Consider the following 21,213-nt stretch of genomic DNA (forward strand, 5'->3'; position numbering starts at 1 on the left):
GAGATTAAATAAAATTACCACGGCAGATATAATTAATGTTTTAAGTGTACATCATTTACAAGCTACAAAGTTTATAGCAAAAATGTTAAAATAATATCAGTATTCAAATTATAAGACTTAGAAATCTGGGTTTCAATTTTGGCTATCAGATGTCACTAAATTTATAGAATTTTTAATCATCTCTACTCTTTTTTTGCACATTATTTTCTGGTTATTTGTGCTTTTCTAATGTTAGATAAATAATAAAGCACATTTTCTAAATAAACAATCTGGAACATTGGAATAATTTTTAATTAGATGTTTTTTAGTAAAGTAAGCAAGAATAAAATTGATTTTCTATTAGGTCTATTATAATTGTTTTGTATATGGTAGTGTATCCATATTGTGACTGCAAAACTGTTGACTAAAGAAGTCTCTTCTCCAATAAAACATAATTAAATGAATTTCCTCTGCCTCTAATGTCTGATCCCCCCAATTCAGAGACTTCTCTTTAGCCATTGCTATCACAGATATACATAAAAGAATCAGCTGAAATATGATTTACTGAGTTCATTCAGTGTTAACTGCATATTCATATAGCTTTAGAAATATATATATATATATATATCCACAGTGTATTGAACAGCCTCACATGGGGCTTTTGATTAAAACAATAATCTAGGATTGGGACTTAGTGGTTAAGAGAGAGCTGCTGTTCTTTCAGAGGACTTGAGTTCATTTCCCAACACTAAACGTCAGGCAGCTCACACACTACATTGTAACCCCAGCTTCAGGACATATGACACCTTCATCTGGCCTCCACAGGCACCTGCACACATGTAGTGTGTACACTCAGATACAGACACACACATACACACACACACACATGCACACACAAACACACACTAATCTAGAATAGTCATTTCCTCCTTACTTGGGTCTATTTTTCCTTATACGAATAAAAATAATTAATGATGACTATTCAAATTAATGGTTTTTTTCTAATTCAGAGAATTAGATAAAATTGATAAATAGTTCAAAGTTACTATATTTGAAGCCCAACCATTTTGGTAAACTTAAACCTTTCTGTAGAGTCCCAGCTGTTCAGGAATTTGAACGTAGGTTTAGAGGAATTAGGAGGAGGATGTTTGAGAGGCTAGCTAGCCCATTGCACATTGCTTCTAGGTGCTTTTTCTGTCGGCATGACTTTCTTTGTTCTGCCATTATGAATTTTCATATGTTGGAAAGATTTAGACTTCATAATCCTTTTCTTTCATATTTTTCTGACTATAGAAGTCACCATATCTATTAGTAAAAAGCCCAAAATTGTAATGAAGCGCATATTAATATTGTCATTTTTGAGTAGTATCTTTCAAATACTTTGTTGTAGGCAGATTTGCAGACTTATTTTCTTATTTTGCATTGAATACAATACCATGAACTAAGAACTATTATGAAATAAAATTTAAAAATAAAGACATTTAATTATAAACTACAAGAATTCTAAGATATTGATGAAGAATGTTTGTCAAGACCACACATAATCTGAAATAATTAAAATATTCAAGAAATATTATGGATCATGTTAACTTTCACCCATACTGTATGTCATTGAACTAAACTGATTACTATCAAATGCCTATTTTGTTATTATCCATTCTGGTTTAGACTTCCCATCACTCTCAGGATCAAAGAAATGAGCAACATCCATATTGAATGCAACAAGAACTTTCTTATGTTTTAAACAGAAAATAAAATACTAAAGTACTTATGCATATTTCAATGAGTAATTAATAATAGGTTGTACTGATAATTCACAATGGCATCAAGCAATAGAAGCAATTCTCACTGACTTGAAAATTAACCCATAAAGTTATTTGTGTTGATAGAAAAACATCACCTGTGTGTGTGGTTGAGTATGAAGCTTTTATAATGTTCATTTTATTTTGCTGTGTGCTGATATATGTCTCTTCATGTAATTGTGGAGTACATGTGCACGTGTGTGCATGGCTTTATGTGGGGAGGTAGAAGAGGGCATGGGATCCACTGGAGATAGAGCTTCATATATTCGTGGGGCATCCAGATTTGTTACATAGGAGATTGAACTTTAACTCTAGTTCTTGTGATTGAACAGCCAGCTCTCTTAACTGCTGAGCTGTCTTTTCTGGCTTACTATGACAGTATTTGGAAAGAAAACTTTTTAAAAATAATAATATCATATTTTCATTTTTGGAGCTAACAAACAGCATATTTTTAAAAGAATAAGATTTCTGACTAATTTTCAGTCATACTGATTTATCTGTACTTGCCTTGTATGCACTTCTTTAACATAATCAACTTTTATGTTCATATTTCCGTATTTTTGGTGATTCTGAGGAAGTAGAAATTGTACCCATTGATAAATATGAATTTAGAAGAAAGCAGAAAGTTGAAATACAAATTAAGTCCTGTAATTTCATTCTAAAGAAAAATGATTGTTTATTGTTCCTTCCTACTTTAGTTTCAGTCCGGTCTCCAAACAAAAATCATTATACGTCTTCAACAAGCGAAGCGGACCCGCCCCCGAATGCGACACAGAATCAAGCAGTTTCCCTTCCTCCTGGTCATGTGGTGTGCTGTTTCCTGGATGGTGGCGTTGGGCTTTATGACATGGCAGCCAGGAAGTGGGATTTTCTTAGGGAACTGGTATGTCTTCAGTTGTCCCTCCTGTTAGTCACCGTGCTTATTTTCCGTAGATCTGTGATATTTATACACACCTGTGATTCAGGATCGCTGAACATTATTTTGTAGGTACATAACATGCTGATGTTTTTGTTGTTAAAACATTGTAAAAAAAATAGCAGAGAATAACAACAGCAGCAAAAAGCTGGGGATGTGGCCCATTGGTACAGGGTTGGTCTTGTGTTTGAGACATGATTTAGTCTCTAGCTCCACAGAAGAGAAGGAAGGAAAGAGCGGGCAGCAGTCTATCATTGAAAGAAAAATGACTGGCGTGTACTGTTGGCCGCCAGGAAGCAGAGGTGGTGTGGGGGGAACGAAAGAGATACACCCTAAACATGGCCCCCAAGACCTACATCTGTTCATGAGACCGGACCTCCTGAAATTTCTACCGCTTCTGAATAATACCAACATGTCGATCTGTTGACCAGGCCTGACTCTCACGCATTACTTAGCATTGGGGAAGCCTCCTTCTAGTTGCTGCCTCACTGGGCATCAAAACCTTCAAAACAAGGCTTTGAAATGAAGAAAAATTTCTGTTTTTTCCCTCTCGGACGTATCCTTTCCTTTTGGCACAAAGAAACAAGAAATATTTGATTTTGCCATGTGAGGTTTCAGGTTTCCAAAGCTGAAATTTGAAAGCACAGCCACAGGAAAAAATATCTTAAGTATAAATAGTGGAAATTATCACCTTAAGTGTGTTCTTGTCACTGTACATGTGTAAATTTTACTATGTATTGTGTTTTATTAATAAGGGGTTCCTCCATATGTGACTTTTTTAAAAAAAAATAATGAATTCTAGGGCCATGTGGAAACTATATTTGACTGCAAATTCAAACCTGATGATCCAAATCTTTTAGCAACAGCTTCATATGATGGCACTATAAAAGTCTGGGATATAAACACCTTAACAGCCCTGTATACGTCTCCTGGTAATGAAGGGGTCATTTTTGCGCTTTCATGGGCTCCAGGTAAGACTTTCTTCTATTAAAATTCAGGATGAAATCAATTGACTTTCCTGATTTTATTCAAATTTATCTTCTTCATCCAGATTTAATCTTCTTCCAAGCGGCTGTAAGAGGCAAATTAATAGCATTATTTTTGTTATTATTATTATTATATCTGTGAGATGTAAGGCTGTAATATAGCTCACCTGCAAAAGAACCTTGATTCCTGGGCTATTACAATAACAGCCACATAGAAAACTTACAGTAAATATAGACGATTTGAATATTATCTAATTTTGGCTGTATTTGTAGAGCTCTGCTTTTAAAGATGAACTGATTTTGCATGATAAAAATTTTTCCTGAAAACTTTCCTGTGATTCAGATTTGTGAAAATAAAAACTTCTAGGCAGTGGTTTCATTTTTGTGTGTTTTTTTCATTTTTTTAAAAAGAAGTATTATTTGTATTTTTAACGGATTTTTTTAAATTTTATCACCTTACAAATATATTTTCCTAATCAATAAAATATTACCTGAAAGTTAGGAAATATGGATAGTAAACTAATTATACTTTCAGGTGATACTTAGCAGCAACTGATAACTTGACAGCTTAGGCCGATAGTATTTGGCTTGGTAACAGAGCCATTCCTATCTTTTCAACTTCTATTATGAATTTTTTATTGATCTCAAGATGTTATCAGATATTTGTCCCAAAAATTTAGTAGGAGAGATATAGACTAAATAAATTGACTGTGTAACTATTGAAGTTATATACCCAATATATTCATTGATTTGTTCTATTTCATAGTTGACAAATTGATGAATTTTTATAATTATACTTTGCAAATTTTCCAATATAAATATTGTCAACTATGGGTCCAGTGTGGTGGCTGTTTGAGTAACAGAGTTTATTGCCAAGCCCAGTGACCTGCGTTGAATCTCCAGGTACCCGCACTATAGACTGGGAGAACCAATTCCTACAAACCTCCCTCCTAGTTCCAAAGCATACACATGCCCCTCCCCATAGAAATAAAAAAAAATATCAACTGTAATTCTTAAATAAATTTAAAGTCTTATATTTTTAGAATTTTGTTTTGTTATGTTTGGTTTGGTTTTTGTTTTGTTTTGTTTTTCAAGACAGGACTTCTCTGTTTAGCTTTGGAGCCTATCCTTGAACTTGCTCTGTAAACCAGACTATCCTCGAACTCACAGAGATCCACCTATCTCTACCTTCTGAGTGCTGGGGTTAAAGGCATGTGCTGCAACCACCTGATCAAAAATTACATTTTAAAAGAGAATCACATAGGTACAAAATATTAAATGTGTAATCTCCAACCACTTGTGTCCTAAGGTGATTCTGATTGCATTGCTGGTGCAACTTCCCGAAATGGTGCTTTTATTTGGGATGTTCAAAAGGGAAAAATGATACAGCGATTTAATGAGGTAAGGTAACTTACTGCTGTTGAATCGCATTATGTGTTACTACACATCATGTAGATGTTTAGTCTCTATAATGGTATTAATGCTTCCCCGACTAGAAGAAACTACAAAGAACTAGTGCTGATTCAGGATGAATTTGAGAATTACAACTAACTGAATTTAGAAAAATTCATCTCTAATTGCACCAGAGATTCCAAAGAATTTTAAGTTATACTTTTCACAAAATCTAAGCAAATATTAAATAATGGGTAGAAGCCTAACTCAGAAATCCTAAAATATTAACTGTTGTTGTGACATTTTCTATAAAATCATGAAGAATTTTCTGCCCCAGCATCCAAAACAGAATTCTAAGTTCAGCCTGTGAACTTTTGGGATCTACCGTGGTTATGTAAAGAGCAAGTATCACTCAAAATGGGTACACCACTGAGAAGTTTCCTCCTCTAACTTGGCTCACCTTGTAGAAATGTCACCAAAGATCCATCCCTAGTCCATCTACCCCCTGTGTATACTTTAGTAGCCCCTAAGACATATGCATCTAAGGCAGGAGTGAGTAGGACCTAGTCATTTCTTCAAGGAGGGAATATTAACAACATCATTAACATAAGTGTAGACCTGACCACCACTGAATTATACGTACTTGTTTCCGGACATATGAACCAAGGTAAGTCAATAAAAATGGCTTATGATGGCAATGTCCTGACTGAAGAAATAGCTTTACTACAAGACGTGGTTCTGTTAGCAGTATCGCTTGATATAGACTCAATTTATTGTTATAACCCTGTTTCTTCACATACAAAATGATGAAGTTGGACTCCACAATAGCTTTGATCTTCACACAAATTCTCTTATTTCATGACAAACTCTACAACTGTCCTATTAGTGGGACTGAGAAACAAACCTGCATGCTGAGATGCATCTTCACATATAATCTGCTGTCAGTCAGGTTGAAATAAATTCAAGTCTCTCTGTGTGCATGATTTCAACATAGATTTAAGTATGGTAATTAAGAAAGAAAGAGACATATATTTAGGGAAAGTACAATATGCTTTGTAAACTAAGTGGGTTTTTTTTATGAAAGAATGTCATATCTACATGCCTTAACAATAACCATATGGATGATTTTGGTGACTTCTGAAGTGACACTGTTCAGAGAGGTTCTCAATTCTTTTTTAAAGAAATCATAGGGTGTTTGCTGGGATCCACTGGAAAGGATTGCATGCCTTAAAGACAGAAATATAGATCACAAAGTAACGAAGACCTCTCTATGGCCTTCCTCTAAGCTTCCTGAAGGTCTTGTGTCCACTTAACTGTTTAAGTAGGCTTTTTGTCTTTCTTAAAGTCTACAGAACTGATAGCTTTCCTAAGGGGTGTTTTCCTGTATAGATAGATGATCATTGTGTCTGTTGAAATTATCTCTTATGGAAAAGGCCAATGGTGTATCTTTCTTCTTTCCCAGAAAGCCTCTGAGAAAACAGAAATCTTAGGATCTTTGAGCTATTCAGATAGAATGTCACGTATGCACTCAGGACCAGAGATATTCAGATAGAATGTTGTGTATGCACTCAGGTCCAGAGATATTCAGATCCCATTTTTCTGACCAGAAATCAAAGATCTCAAAGTCTGAGATCTTGATTTTAGAAGCTGCTGGGTATGAAAGTGGTATCTATCCTTAATGCCATTAGAGCTCTCTAATATCTACAAACAAAATGAATAATCTTATAACATTCTTTTTTTATTTTTTTTCTTATAACATTCTTAAAAAGTACGTATGCACTTTACAAATATAGAGGGATTAGTCTCATTTTTAATTCACTGGTATAAATTAACCTTCTGTGGCTCTTCAAAGAAATGAAAACCACTGAAAATTGTTTTAACAGTTTGAGGATGTGTTCTTGTAAATCAACCTTAAAATAGAGGTTATAAATGTTTTTGGCTTTACTCTAGTAGCATACATTCATTATTTAAGCAATTCATGAAACAAAGAAAGCTTGATTACAATCTGGGAATGGGTTGGTTGCAGCTTTTATTTTCTTCGCACACAGTTGATAAAAGATATACATTTTATGTGCTTTAAATGTTCTTTTTGTGTGAGCTGTAACTATACTTCTTAGGTCTTTCCCAGTCCTAGACATTTCCAAGTTATCTTAATGAAAATAAGCTTTTGAAGCTCGAACCACATACTGACATTATAAACCATACTGACATTATACCTTAGACATTAGTTATGGTATACCTTGTCATCATACTTTATATATTATCTGTGTTTGAATGCAAGAAGGTGAATATCAGTAATCATATGTTGAACTTCACAGGGACCAATAGTCAGTCTGAATCCTATGGATGGCCAAAGAGGCCGACTTCAACTTTTAACTTTGTATACAACACAAACAAGAGCCTATTTTATGCTTACTAAATCTGTTTTTAAGAGTGGTCACTCCTTTACATATTCTTAAAATATGTATTCAGGTTCTGAGGAGGGCCTGGTGAAACCACGGAGCTAGACCACTTCATGAGTAGAAAGAAAGGTTTATTGGGGAATTCAAACTGTCAGGGTATCTTCCAGAAGACAAAGAGATTATCAAAAATGCAGGGAGAGCCTTACCAGATGATAAAGGACAGGTTGTGTGGAGGAGAGAGCCTGTCAGCTGGAACAGCCTAGGAGACAGAGTAGTGGGAGTGGGACAGAATGGCCTGGGAGCTATGGCCTGGGAGCTAGTTGTAGGACTTTGATCTGTTGTGGACTAGTTTGAGCTAATAGGGAGTGCGAGTTCCCATTGCAGGATACAGTCAGCTGCAGAGGCGGATAAGGGAAGTGATGGCTTCTCCTGACAAATGGAAGCCCACTTTGGAAGATTTCCAGGAATGCTGACTTTAAGTAGCTATCCTTTTTATCCAATCAGAGTCCAGCCTGAGCTGAGCCTACACTGTCATTTAGGACATGGCCAGCAGCACTACTACTTGGGGGGGGGAGCCACTTTGAATCTACAATTGGGGAGAAGTCCAAGTAGATAAACTGCTTTCCACAAAAGTGGAGAACATGGGTTTTGTGGATGTGCATGAAAAACGGTATACTTGTCTGCAGCGCATGACTCCCTTCTGCGCTCTATGCGCTCTATGCGCCACCATACTGTTCGTGAACCTGGCAAGGGGCTGGAGATTGAAACACAGAAAGACAGAGACACAGAGAGAGACACAGATCATCCTTGATGCCAAAATGCCCCAAGAATGCCCCCTTTATTGTGTCTAGGGGCAGCTTATATAGGGATAGCCACGCCCCAGCCAAACACACCAGAAACCACTCCCCTGCCATCAGGAACTCCTTAGGGTCTAGTGCTCAGTGCAGCTGTAGGCACTCAGATCAGGGGTAAACAAGTTGTTTACAAGAAATTCAGGACCTGGGGGTTCACTGCTCCCAACACTTGTCATGGCATACATGCACATATATGAACATACATTTATCATGCACACCACACACAGAAATAAAATTTTTTATATATTTAGATTTCTGTCATTTGCATTAATATTTATGTTGGTATCACCTAGAATGAGTTACTAATAAAAATTATTCCTAGAAATAACTAAAGTTTTAAAAGGGGTTAATTAACTTTTACTGACAACTGTTATATATTTTTTTCAAGCATGGAAAAAATGGAATATTCTACATTGCCTGGAGTCATAAAGATTCTAAACGAATAGCAACCTGCAGTGGCGATGGCTTCTGGTAAGTACTATATCTGATAGTATGAAGCTAAATCTGTCTAGAAAGGACACCTTTGGTATCTCAGTTGTATATTTTGTTTGTACAATGTTCCATTATAAATTTTATTTAAATCCCCATATAGACACATGCTATATTGGTGTGATATATCATTGCTAAAGAACAACGCAATACAAAACCTTTTCAAAATAAAAAAAATGAACCAAATATAGAGTTTTTTTTCTTTTCTTTTCTTTCTTTTTTTTGAAACAGGGTCTTTTAAGGCTTAGGCTGGCCTTCAACTCCCTATGGAGCTGAGGATGACCTTGAACTTCTGATCCTCCTGCTGCCACCTTCCAAGTTTGGGATTATAAGTGTGTGCCACCATGCCTGGCAGAGACATTGCCTTCTAAATGGAAATATTAAACTGAAGGAATGAACTGCCCTTTGAGTACTCAATTTCGCAGAAAATTTAAGAGACACTAAATAATATAAATACTCCCAGATTTACAGATTCCACTATTTACAAAAGGATGAAAGCTGTGTGTCAAGGACCGGCCTCAACAAAATCACATCTTGCCAGGGGAGGGGTGTGGGAATTTTGGAAATATAAGTAAAGAATATGAAGAGGCATTAAAAAAAATAACAGGACAAAAACCACAGAAACTATTGGGAGGGCATTCCAGTGACTGAAATCCTGAAATCACCCTCGTTTATTTTTTCACAGCTTTTATACCCAATGTAAATGGGGGAAGATAACAAAAGACTTTATTAACTTGATACAAAGGATAACTCACACAGTAATCACTTTTTCACTCTGAGACAGCAAACCATTAGCATTCTGTAGTCTAGGTAGCCAAAGTGTTCTAGGTCATGTATGTTGAAGGCTGCCCTTTCATAGTTACAAAAGAAGGAGCAGAAGTACATTTGCATATTCTGACCACCTGTCTGGATGGCATGGACTTACTAGGATAAGCTATTTTAATGTTAAAAGAACCAAGAAATCGCATGCATCCTGAGTTGGGAAGTGCAACTACTTTGTCCATCGTTTGAGTAACCTCCAAACTCTCTGACCCTCAGACAAGGTGGAAAGGGCCCACATTTCTCAGGCTCCACACTGTTGAAAATAGGGATATGACAGTAAAATAAAAAGGCCATCCCCTGGAGCTCATTCCACTGTGTTTCAGACATACATGCATTCCTCCTTCTTACAAGTCCCAGGAAAAAGTGAATTTCCAAGTAAAAACCAATACAGAAATAATTACCATGTTTTAAGTCAATGTTACCTCATATTAGGAATGAAGTCACCATTAAAAATTGCTCGTTGAGGGTGGGAAAACTTGTCTTCATTAGAATTTGCTGTACAAAGTCCAATTTTTTCACCCTCATTTAGAAAATTAGAACTGGAAGAACAAGAACAAAGGTAAACAAAAGCATGCTTAACAAGCCACCATTAGTGGCTTTCCTCCTTAAAGAGTGAGTTGATAATTGGTATTTACTAAAGTCTAAAAGACATGCTTAAGATTTTTAAAACTAAAGAATCCACAATTAACTTCACCACACATCTTCAGGACATTATTTAGCTTCATTTGTGAGCATCATTCATCCCCAGTGTACAGGCACCTACAAAGTTTTGACGAGCCTAATGCAGTTCAAAAGCATCTTCCATTTTAGCTTCTTTGCCAAAAGTCAGGTGTTCATAGGTGTGTGGATTAATATCCAGATCTTTAATTTGATTCCATTGGTCAACATCTCTGCTTTTATGCCAATACCAAGTTGTTTTCCTTGCTGTGGTTCTATAATAGAGCTTGATGTCACAGATGGTGATACCTCCAGAAGTTCCTTTATTGTAGAGGATTGTTTTGGCTATCCTGGGTTTTTGTTTTTCCTATGAAGTTGAGTATTATTCTCTCAAGGTCTGTTGTGTTGGGATTTTTGACGGGGATTGCATTGAATCTATAGACTGCCTTCGGTAAGATTGCCATTTTTTTTTTATGTTGATCCTACCTATCCAAGAGCATTGGAGATCTTTCCATTTTCTGATATCTTCTTTAATTTCTTTCTTCAAAGACTTAAATTTCTTGTCAAACAGGTCTTTCACGTCTTTGGTTAGTGTTACCCCAAGATATATTATGTTATTTGTGGTTATTGTAAAGAGTGATGTTTCTCTGATTTCTTTCTCAGTTTCTTTATCGTTTGTATATAGAAGGGCTACTGATTTTTTTGAGTTAACCTTATATCCTGTCATATTACTGAAGGTATTTATCAGCTGTAGGAGTTCCCTGGTAGAATTTTTGGGGTCACTTATGTATATTATTATTATATCATCTGCAAATAGTGAAAGTTTGATGTCTTCCTTTCCAGTTTGTATACCCTTGATCTCCTTTTGTTGTCTTATTGCTCTAGATAAACCTTCAATAAACCTAAGAGAAACACATATAGATCCACCAGGAAAGTCAAAATAGACAAGATCTCCTGACAAAATTAGGAGCATAGGGGTGAGAAGGAAAAGAAATGGCTGAAAGAGAGGAGGAGAGGAGAAGGGGAGGGAAGAGAAGAACTTGAGGAAAAGGGATAATCAAGATCTGGGAAGGGCCGGGCGGTGGTGGCCCATGTCTTTAATCCCAGCACTCGGGAGGCAGAGGCAGGTGGATCTCTGGGAGTTTGAGGCCAGCCTGGTCTACAAGAGCTAATTCCCGGACAGGCACCAAAGCTACAGAGAAACCCTGTCTCAAAAAACAACAACAACAACAAAAAAAAATCAGGGAAGGACAGAGATGGAGAACAAGGAAAGAGATATTTTGATTGAGGGAACCATAATGGGGCTAGCAAGAAACCTGGCACTAGAAAAATTCCCAGAAATCCACAAGGACAACTCCAACTAAGATCCTAAGCAATAGTAGAGAGGGTGGGTGCCCTAACTGGCCTTGCCCGGTAGTCAGATTGATGGCTATCTTAAATGTCGTCATACAACCTTCATCCAGCAACTAATGGAGACCAGGGCAGAGACCTGCAGTGGAGCACTGGACTGAGCTCCCAAAGTCCAGTGGAAGAGTGGAAGGAATGAGAATATGGACAAAGAGGTCAAAATCATGATGGGGACACCCACTGAAAGAGCTTACCTGAGCTAATGTGAGCTCACTAACTCTTGCCAAACAGGGAAGGAACTAGTATAGGACCAAGTTAGACCCTCTGAATGTGGGTGACAGTTGTATGGCTAGAGAAGACTGCAGGGCCACTGACAGTAACACCAATATTTGTCCCTACTGCTTGTACTGGTTTTTTGGAACCCATTTTCTTTGGATGGATACCCTACTTAGCCTGAATACAGTAGGGAAGGCCTTGGTCCTTCCTTGGAGCAATGTGCTTTGCCCTCTCTGGGGAATGGATGGAGAGTGGGTTTGGGGAGATGAGGGGAATAGAAGGAGGGGAGGGAGTGGGAACTGGGATTGGTATGTAAAATGAAAAAAGAAAGTTTATTTTTAAAAAAAATAAAGTAAAAGCATCTTCTAAAGAGATTAATCTCCAGGGGAGTCAATAGCACTTGTATTGTGATAATAATAAAATAAGGTAACAGAGATTATTTCCTATTATCAAATAATAAAGGACACTTTTCTGTATTAAGGATCTCTGAATTTAAGTTGCATTACTGAATATACACCAGGGAAAACACTGTAATGTAAGTTTCGGTCTTGGTGAAAGAGTGCATTGAATGAATTTTGTGAATGAGCAAGCAAAATAAATTTTAAGCACTTAAATTTCAAGCTGAAATTCTAATATATCTGGTAGTACTTGAAATTATATTTTTCTATAAGTAAGAAAACTTTTTAACCAAATAGCTTCTGAATCAGTTATCACCTATAATTTGATCTAAATGGAATATGGTAATTCATATTATGTGAAGTAGATTTGTAATTGGTATCATCATTTGTGTGTGTGTGTGTTGTTATGCCTAGATCCACGAAGTCCCCCAGTAACCAACAAGGAGACTAAGTCCCGTATATAAAAGCAAAGAGCCTTTATTTTATACAAGTATGCAAACTCGGTATCTCCTTGTGTCCAACGTATTGGAATCATGGGGGAGTCCCGAGCTCAGTTTGCGTTGGTTTTTTATAGTAGTAAAGGTCGGGGGGGGGGGGTAAGGGATTTCTAAGGTTCAGGATCCCTGATTGGCTGACATTTATCTAGGGGTCTCCTGTTGAGTGTGTGCTGGAAGGTGATTCTATCTACAAAGTTTGGAACATTAAGAATTTCCTTTGGATGGTCTGTTTTTTGGTGGTTCTTGGGTAATCTCAGTTTGTGGTCCTTCCTGAAACCAGGTATTGCTTCAGGGTAAACTACCAAGACCCAGGCCTCCATTAAGCTTATCAAGGCTGAGTCCTACACTGTCAGGTGATAATGGTGGGAAGAACTTCCTTTGGGTGGTCTGTTTCTATTAAGCTTCTCATGGTTGACGTGTGTGTGTGTGTGTGTGTGTGTGTGTGTGTGTGTGTGTGTGTTTCCGGGTCTCTCTGTATAACCTTCACTGACCTGGACCTTTTTATATAGACCAGGTTGACCTTGAACTCATAGACATCTATATCCCTCTGTCTCCTGTGCCCCCACATCTAGCACCTCTTTTTCCTTTAAATGTTCTTTGCAATTTCAGAGATGGCTTTTATCTTAGAATACTGACCTTTGAAAGTGGCAATTATGACTTTGTTTACCTAATTTTAGTATCATCCGAACAATTGATGGTAAACTTCTACACAAGTACAAACACCCAGCTGCAGTGTTCGGTTGTGATTGGAGTCAAAACAACAAGTAAGTTCGTTTTTCCAAATAATAATTGTATTTGAGAGATTGGAAACAGAACTTTAAAGCTACTCCCATAGATAATACCTATTCTCCTTGGATATTACTTTCTTTTTCTGGCAGATGAGGAGCACCGTAATTGCCCATTCATATTGGCTCTTTGTAGTCCATGGTACTTTGTTTTCCTCCTCCTTCTCCTCCTCCTCCTCCTCCTCCTCCTCCACCTCCTCCTTATATTAATCTTCTAAATCTTTTTCTTCTACTTCTTCTTCTTATTCTTATTCTTCTTCTTCTTCTTCTTCTTCTTCTTCTTCTTCTTCTTCTTCTCTCTCTCTCTCTCTCTCTCTCTCTCTCTCTCTCTCTTTCTTTTTCACTTTACATACCAACCAGTTACCCCACTCACTCCTCCTCCTGCTTCTCCCCACCTCCTCACCTTACCCACTCCTCAGAGAGTGTAAAGCCTACAGTGGGGAGGCAACTAAGCCTGGCATATCAAATTGAGGCAGGACCAAGCCCCTCTCCTCAACATCAAGGCTAAACAAGGCATCCCACCATAGAGACTGGGCTCTTGCCAACTCATGCACCAGGAAGCCTGTGGCTCCACAAACAGACAAAGCACAACTGTCACCCACATTCAGAAGGCCTAGTTTGGTCCCATACGGGCTCCCCAACTGTCAGTCCAGAGTCCATGAGTTCCCACTAGCTTGAGTTGGTCAGCTGTCTCTGTGGGATTCCCCATCGTGATCTTGAACCCTCCTACTCATATAATCTCCCCTCCCTCTTTTTGACTGGACTCCAGGAGCTCAGCCCAGAGCTTGGCTGCAGATCTCTGTATCTGCTTCCTTCAGTTATTAGATGGAGGTTCTCTGATGACAATTAGGGTAGTCACATCTGGTGATAGGGGAAGGCCAGTTCAGGCACCCTCTCCACTATTGCTAGGATTCTTAGCTGGGGTCATCCGTGCGGACTCCCAGGAATTTGCCTAGCACCATGGTGCTTTCTTATATGACTTAAGAATACGATTTACCATCTTCAAAATCATTTTATGATGCACTGGAGAATAACACACTACTAATAAAACTAATAAAAATTAGAAGTGAGCCTATTCAATGTGTGACCCTTAGACAAACATGGTTCTTTTTCTAATTTCTTTAAGCATCTCAGCAGTTCTGCATTGACTTTCTTCCTCCCCCAGCATAGTCGACAGCCTCTGCATTGCATAATTTCCCAAGATGTAGAACTTCAGTGGGTGGATTTGAAAGACAGGCTTGCATGAGAACTACTTATCCTGTAAGAATCAACTTCCATTTAAAATTAAATACAAGTAAAATTCCAGTAAAATTGGACCTCCAGCTGACTGCACTTCAAATAATTTTGCTTAAAAACCTTCTTTTATGGGGCATAAGTAGTGTGTTTTAAATGGAAGCTATCTTTAGATATTGTCAAAAACATCATGAATTCTCTTATGCTTCCCTGTACTAAATATGGAAAGCATAATTAAATATTAGAAACATGCTTCCTGAAACAAATAATATACAATACAAAATAATGGATCTGTGTTTCTTCCAGTAGGTATGCTCCAGTCAATAACAGAATTTATTAGCATATAACTAGCTGATATACAAAATTAGCTCATGACCAGGCTGACATTTCCCCCCGCATTTCTTGTCTTGAAGACTAACAATCATTGACAACAAAGGTTGCCATGCAGGAGGCTTTGGTGGTGGTGGTGTTTTCCATACCCTATCATTTCACGCCCTATCATAACCACCAATGCTGGTTATACTTGGAAGAAAAGTGAAGCAAAAAAGCAGAATCAGTCTCAACAGGCTGAGACTACTATATTGAAATTGCAAGAGGCCCCAACCTTTCCATGGGATGAAGGTGAATCACATTTAGAGGGTTTGGGGCCACACACACACACACACACACACACACACACACACACTACCAGGAAGTATCAGGTTGGGACTAAGCAGTTTTTTACAGCTGGACTATTGCTGAATACAATCTGACTCAATTCCTCATGACCTGTGGTTATATCCCAACATGCCCTTTCCAGATATTATGCAGTTTGGGTATTTATAGGGTTGGTTTTGGATTCCTTCAAAGTCCTTTCAGAAGTTACATGTCTTATGATGTCTGCCTTTTCTCTGTTACCTGTTGTTTTCCCATCAGAACAGAGGCTATGCTTTAGTCTGTTGCCGTTCAGCCAGTACCTGTGGCTCTGCAGTTACAGGCCTGCTTCTCTGCCAGTGGCCCAGCTGCTCAGGCTGCTACCTGCTGGGAATTTTGTTCCCACAGGCACCAGCTCTGTGGCTGCCACCAAAAAAAATGATTTTAATTAAATCTCCCTCATTTTATTTATCAATAAGATTTGGGAGCTAGAAGCTAGTTGAAAACCTGCTAGCTCAGAGAGGTAGAAACTAGCTGACCTTTTCTCTTTGCCTGCTTCTCTGAAAAAGAGATGGCCCTTCCCCTCCTTCCAAAAATTAAAACCCGTTCCACACAAAGTCCCTCCCTACTTTCTGTGCATCTATCATCTTCCAGACTCCTTCTGGCTCTCTATGATGACTTTCTATCAACTATTTGCTAACTCGGCCTCCTGACCCAAGGTTGATTTTATTTAATTCACACAAATGCAAACTCGGGGTTCACTATGTGATTGAATATCCAGCATCAGTCATATTTGTTATACTGTGGTCAGGTTGAACATTTAAAACACAGGTCTGGGAGCAAGCAGAGGTAAAGGCTTGCCCAGCACATGTGAGATCCTAGAGCTTCTACCCCCAGTACAAAGAACAAAAGGAAGCACAGAGCTGCACACACCATTCTTCTGGGTAAATTCCTGAATATTATCCCACTGATTGTAGAACAAAAATGCAGGCTCCCTTTTTAAGCATAAAAAAAAATCATTAAATCTTGGAAGACAATCGGTATTGTATAGTCTTAGAGACAGCAACGTTTTAGATATAGATGAAAGATCCGGTCTCCTCCTGGTCTTCTTCCTTAGATAATAAAGAGAGTCCAGAAGACCCTCAAAAACTTTCTTTAGGAGAAACATTTTATTTCTATTTCATTTCTACACAAAATTTGTTAAAAAGATGTGGAGCTGTGAAGGGTAGATCCTGGGAGAAGGGAGGAGGTTGAGTAAGTGGGAAATATAACAAAAGGCATTGTATACATGTATAAAAATTTCAAATTAAGGATAAAAGTAAAAATTTAAAAATTAGTTTTTGTACTGAGAACCAGGTAGATATTATCTATGTTCAACCTTAGGTGGAATAAGACAAAATAAATGAAAAAGTACTGTTTGAGAAGCATAAGAAATTTTAAGCCTGAGATGCTGAAAGTCAACTTAGGGTCTATAATGAAGGAAGCACAAAATCAGCCAATGAAAAATGAACACTGAGAAACTACACAACTCTTCGGTTTCTACAAATGAGCAGCTGTGTAATTATAGCTAATATATTTTATATCAAGGAAGCAAGAAGAACATCTTTAGTAATTAGAACTGTGACATACTTTTAAAATTGTTAGGGGTAGTTAATCTTTGATTGTCACATTTTAACACTCCATGGGTGGCATTTCAGAGATATGATAGCCACTGGCTGTGAAGACAAAAACGTCCGGATCTTCTGTGTAGCCACTAGCTCTAGCCAGCCACTGAAGGTGTTTAGTGGGCACACAGCACGAGTCTTCCATGTTAAGTGGTCTCCTCTGAGAGAAGGAATTCTCTGCAGTGGTTCTGATGATGGGTATGTATTTTGGGATTCTAATATTCTTGTTCTTTAAATCATAAACTTACAGTTTCCCAGATATGAATATGTTGTAATAACAATTTATGGAGAGATATAAACACTTAACATGTAGACAACTAAGAAGGAGTCAAAATTCGTTCTGAAGAATAAATTAAATCCTATCCTGTTCACACTGCCGCTGTATTCTTGATTTTAAGTGTCTTATTTATTTTCCTCAATGTGAATGCTCATTTCTAGCTTATTATCAAGAATATTCAGAGAAAAATATTATAAAATTAAAAATATCTGAAATAAATATTATAAATTGAGATAATTTATAACAGTTTATGTTTAATGTAGAAAACATTTGTATTCTTGTCAAAACTGGAATAAAAACTGACTATAAAATTTATCTTAAAGCAAAACATTGGAAATGGGAACAATTTTACACTTTTTTCTATTGGCAAGAGTTTCTGAAATATTGTGTATTTTCCTTTACTTTTGAGATTATAATTTGTTTAATCACTTTTTGAAGATAAAATTATGTTAACAATAACCTTACTTTGTATAAATTAAAGTCATAGTGCATAATACCTCCAGATTCTTATTGGATAGCTGAGGATTTTCACCTTTGCTTTTTTGGATTAAATTCCAACTAACTAGGAGAAATCATTTGCAATATGACTTTTAGTAGGATTATTGTATAAAGTTGGATATACTTTTATTCATGAGACTATTCCAGTCTCTCAGCATAGAGTTCAATATCTAAATTGCATCCTGCATGGAAAACTGTGTCATCTCATAATTTTCTAAAATTTAATCTGTAAAGACATGCTATTTTCATTTTAATGACAATTAGAAACCTTTGCTAAATTCAGGTTGTTTACTCCCAAGTAGTAATTACCATTAGCATGGATGACATTTATACATTTCTAATGCATCTTTAACTTTTAAACATTGTCCTGGGTAACCTAGTTAGTCTTTTTAGAGATGCTGGTTCATACTAATTCCTTTCTCATTCATATAAATTCTGAAAGATTATCTTTTCATCTTTTGATTAAAATTTTTATATGATGTATTTCGATCATTTTCTTTCCCCTTTCCCAGCTCCTCCTTCATGTTCCCTCTCTTCTTCTCTCTCCCCAAACAAAAATAAAAACAAGATAAAAATCAAAACAAACTGATAAAAATAATAACAAAAATTGTTTTTAAAAATTCTAAACACATAGGTGCTTTGCTTGCTACTAAACATGTACAAGGTGCACCTTGTACATGTTTAGTGCCCAAGGAGGCCAGAAGAGGGCATTCAATCACCTGGAATTAGAGTTATGCATGGTTAGGAGCCACCTTGTGAGTGCTGAGAATTGAAACCATATCTTCTGGAAGAGTATCTATTGTTCTTAGCCTATTAGCCTTCTCTCCAATCCCAAAAAGATTCTTTTTAAATATGTTAAGAAATAAGCATTGTGTTCTAATAAGACAATGTTACTATTTGGTATAAATTATAATATAGACATAAAACTGTCTTTCAGCTCTATTCGAATCTGGGATTATACTCAAGATGCTTGTATAAACATTCTCAATGGACACACTGCACCTGTAAGGGGATTAATGTGGAATACAGAGATTCCGTACCTGCTAATATCTGGAAGCTGGGACTATACTATCAAAGTATGGGATACTCGAGATGGAGTTTGCCTAGACACTGTGTATGATCATGGTGCAGATGTATATGGTAAATTTTTTCCATGTATTTGTTATTTTGTTGTAATTATGATGCTTATTTTTTGAGCAATGCAGTATTTTTAAATAAGTCACAGCATTTCATCTTGAAATGACATGATTTCACATTGGAGAAAACACATTTTTTTTAAATAAAACTATTAGAATCGCCAAAAAATAGCCAAAGATTATTAAGATGACACTCAATAGCATGTGGAGCTCATTCTGCAGGAATTGTGTTTCTATGTACATACATAGTATGTGCAAATATGTATGCACATGCAGCTGGGATTCTGTCACTTCCCTTTTCAGAGGAAATTACAGAATATGAAATTAATAATAGCATAGATATAACTTATCTACTGAATTAGTTAGGGTTTCTATTGCTGCGACAAAATACCATGACCAAAATGCAAGTCGTGAAGGAAAGGGTTTATTTGGCTTACACTTCAGCATTGCTGTTCATTACAGAAGGAAGTCAGGAAAGGACCTCAAACGGAGCAGGATTTCAGAGGCAGGAGCTGAGGCAGAGTCCATGGAAGGGAGCTGCTTACTAGCTTGCTTCTCATGGTTTCTTCATCCTACCTTTTTATAGTATCCAAGACCAGCAGCCCAGGCACAGCACTACCCACTATAGGCTGGGCCCTCCCACATTGCTCACTAAATGAGAAAATGCCTTACAGAAAATGCCTTACAGATGGATCTTATCGAATCGAAACATTTTTCTCATCTGAGGCTCCTTCCTCTGATGATTCTAGTATGTGTCAGGTTGATACACAAAATGAGCCAGTATCATCTGTCCATTACTTTATTTGAAGTTATTGCAGGCAATGTTTTTTTTCTTGAATATTACAATTGTTAGTACAGCTAAGTTTAAAATAGAAAGCAAATTACCCATTTGTATTTGCATTTTCTGTTATTCTAAAGCCTTGCTGGGAGTAAGTAGGCAGATGAAGAGTTAAAAACATGCTCTAGGCAAAGCAGATCAAATCCTTGCCTTCACAACCATTTGCTTTCCCTAGTAGCCTTCTAGTTCAGGCAGTCAGTGACTTCTGAGTGTAACATGGAGGGTCCAGGTCTACTTGTTTGTTGTTGTTTTCTGTCCCGCCCGGTACCCCATAACTGTTTAGCCCCAAAGAAAATCACACATAGGTCTCCATAAATTATAAGCTGATTGACCCATTAGCTCTAGCCTCTCATTGGCTAACTCTCACACCTTGATTAACCCATTTTTCTTATCTATGTTAGCCATGTGGCTCAGTACCTTTTTCAGTGAGGCAGATCACATCCTGTTGCTTCGGTGATCTGGGCAGGAATATGAGGAATCAGCTTCCTCCTTCCCAGAATTCTCCTGTTCTCATTACATCATTTCTACTTCCTGTCTGGTTTTCCCACCTATATTTCCTGCCTGGCCAGTCAGCATTTACTTAAAATATGATGGACAGAATACAGACAATTCTCCCATACCATCTGAGGAAGGGAAAATCATTTTTTCCAGGGATGAATATTCAGTAGGTCATCAGATCTCAAGTAGCTAGCCCTAAATACGTGTATATATGAACAACACTAGATAGGATCAGTAGGCTATGTGTATATACAAACACACACATATGTTCATATAAAACAACAGTAATTATAGAAGATACATCTGAGAAGTAAGGCGTAACGGGGAAGGAGTAGAATATTCTAGTACTCATTTATAAAATTCCATATACATAATAAATATTTTATTTTATTTTTCATGTGGAAAAGCAAAGAGCCTTTATTTTATGCAAGTTTGCAAACTCGGACCCTCCACATGTCCAACATATTGGAATAAATGGAGAGCCCCAAGCTCAATTAGAATTGGGGTTTTATAGTAGTAAAGGTAGGGGTGAGGGGTTTGTGAGGTTCAGGACTCCTGATTGGCTGACATTTGTCTAGGGGTGTCCTGATGAGTGTGCTGGCAGGTGATCCTATCTACAGTGGGTGGAACGTTAGGCATTTCCTTTGGATCGTCTGTTCTTGAGTGGTGCTCAGGTAATCTTAGTTTATGGTCCTTCCTGCAACCAGGCACTGCTTCAGGTTAAACTACTGAGACTCAGGTCTCCAAAAGAGTCCTAACTCTGGCAAGTGATAATGTTGGAATTAAAGAACTTCCTTTGGGTGATCTGTTCATATTTAGCTTACCATGGCAGGC

At 37.3% G+C, this 21,213-nt stretch overlaps 1 protein-coding gene across 9 annotated transcripts in view; it reads left to right on the forward strand.

The window, feature by feature from the left end:
- The window catches only part of Wdr17 (WD repeat domain 17), a 62,944-nt gene that overhangs the window by 17,493 nt on the left and 24,238 nt on the right, over positions 1–21,213 (forward strand). For 7 of the 9 annotated variants that reach the window (XM_050147293.1, XM_050147295.1, XM_050147297.1 and 4 more), the window contains 7 exons: positions 2,480–2,664; positions 3,500–3,668; positions 4,993–5,084; positions 8,720–8,802; positions 13,495–13,581; positions 17,166–17,330; positions 18,845–19,047. In XM_050147293.1, coding sequence (XP_050003250.1) covers positions 2,480–2,664; positions 3,500–3,668; positions 4,993–5,084; positions 8,720–8,802; positions 13,495–13,581; positions 17,166–17,330; positions 18,845–19,047 — 984 coding nt within the window. The remainder of the gene's footprint in view (positions 1–2,479; positions 2,665–3,499; positions 3,669–4,992; positions 5,085–8,719; positions 8,803–13,494; positions 13,582–17,165; positions 17,331–18,844; positions 19,048–21,213) is intronic. The other 2 variants (XM_050147300.1, XM_050147301.1) reach the window with 1 other exon arrangement.

Source organism: Alexandromys fortis, unplaced genomic scaffold, assembly GCF_014885135.2.
Source record: "Alexandromys fortis isolate MF-2015 unplaced genomic scaffold, M_Fortis_MF-2015_v1.1 scaffold_32, whole genome shotgun sequence".
Classification (NCBI taxonomy): domain Eukaryota; kingdom Metazoa; phylum Chordata; class Mammalia; order Rodentia; family Cricetidae; genus Alexandromys; species Alexandromys fortis.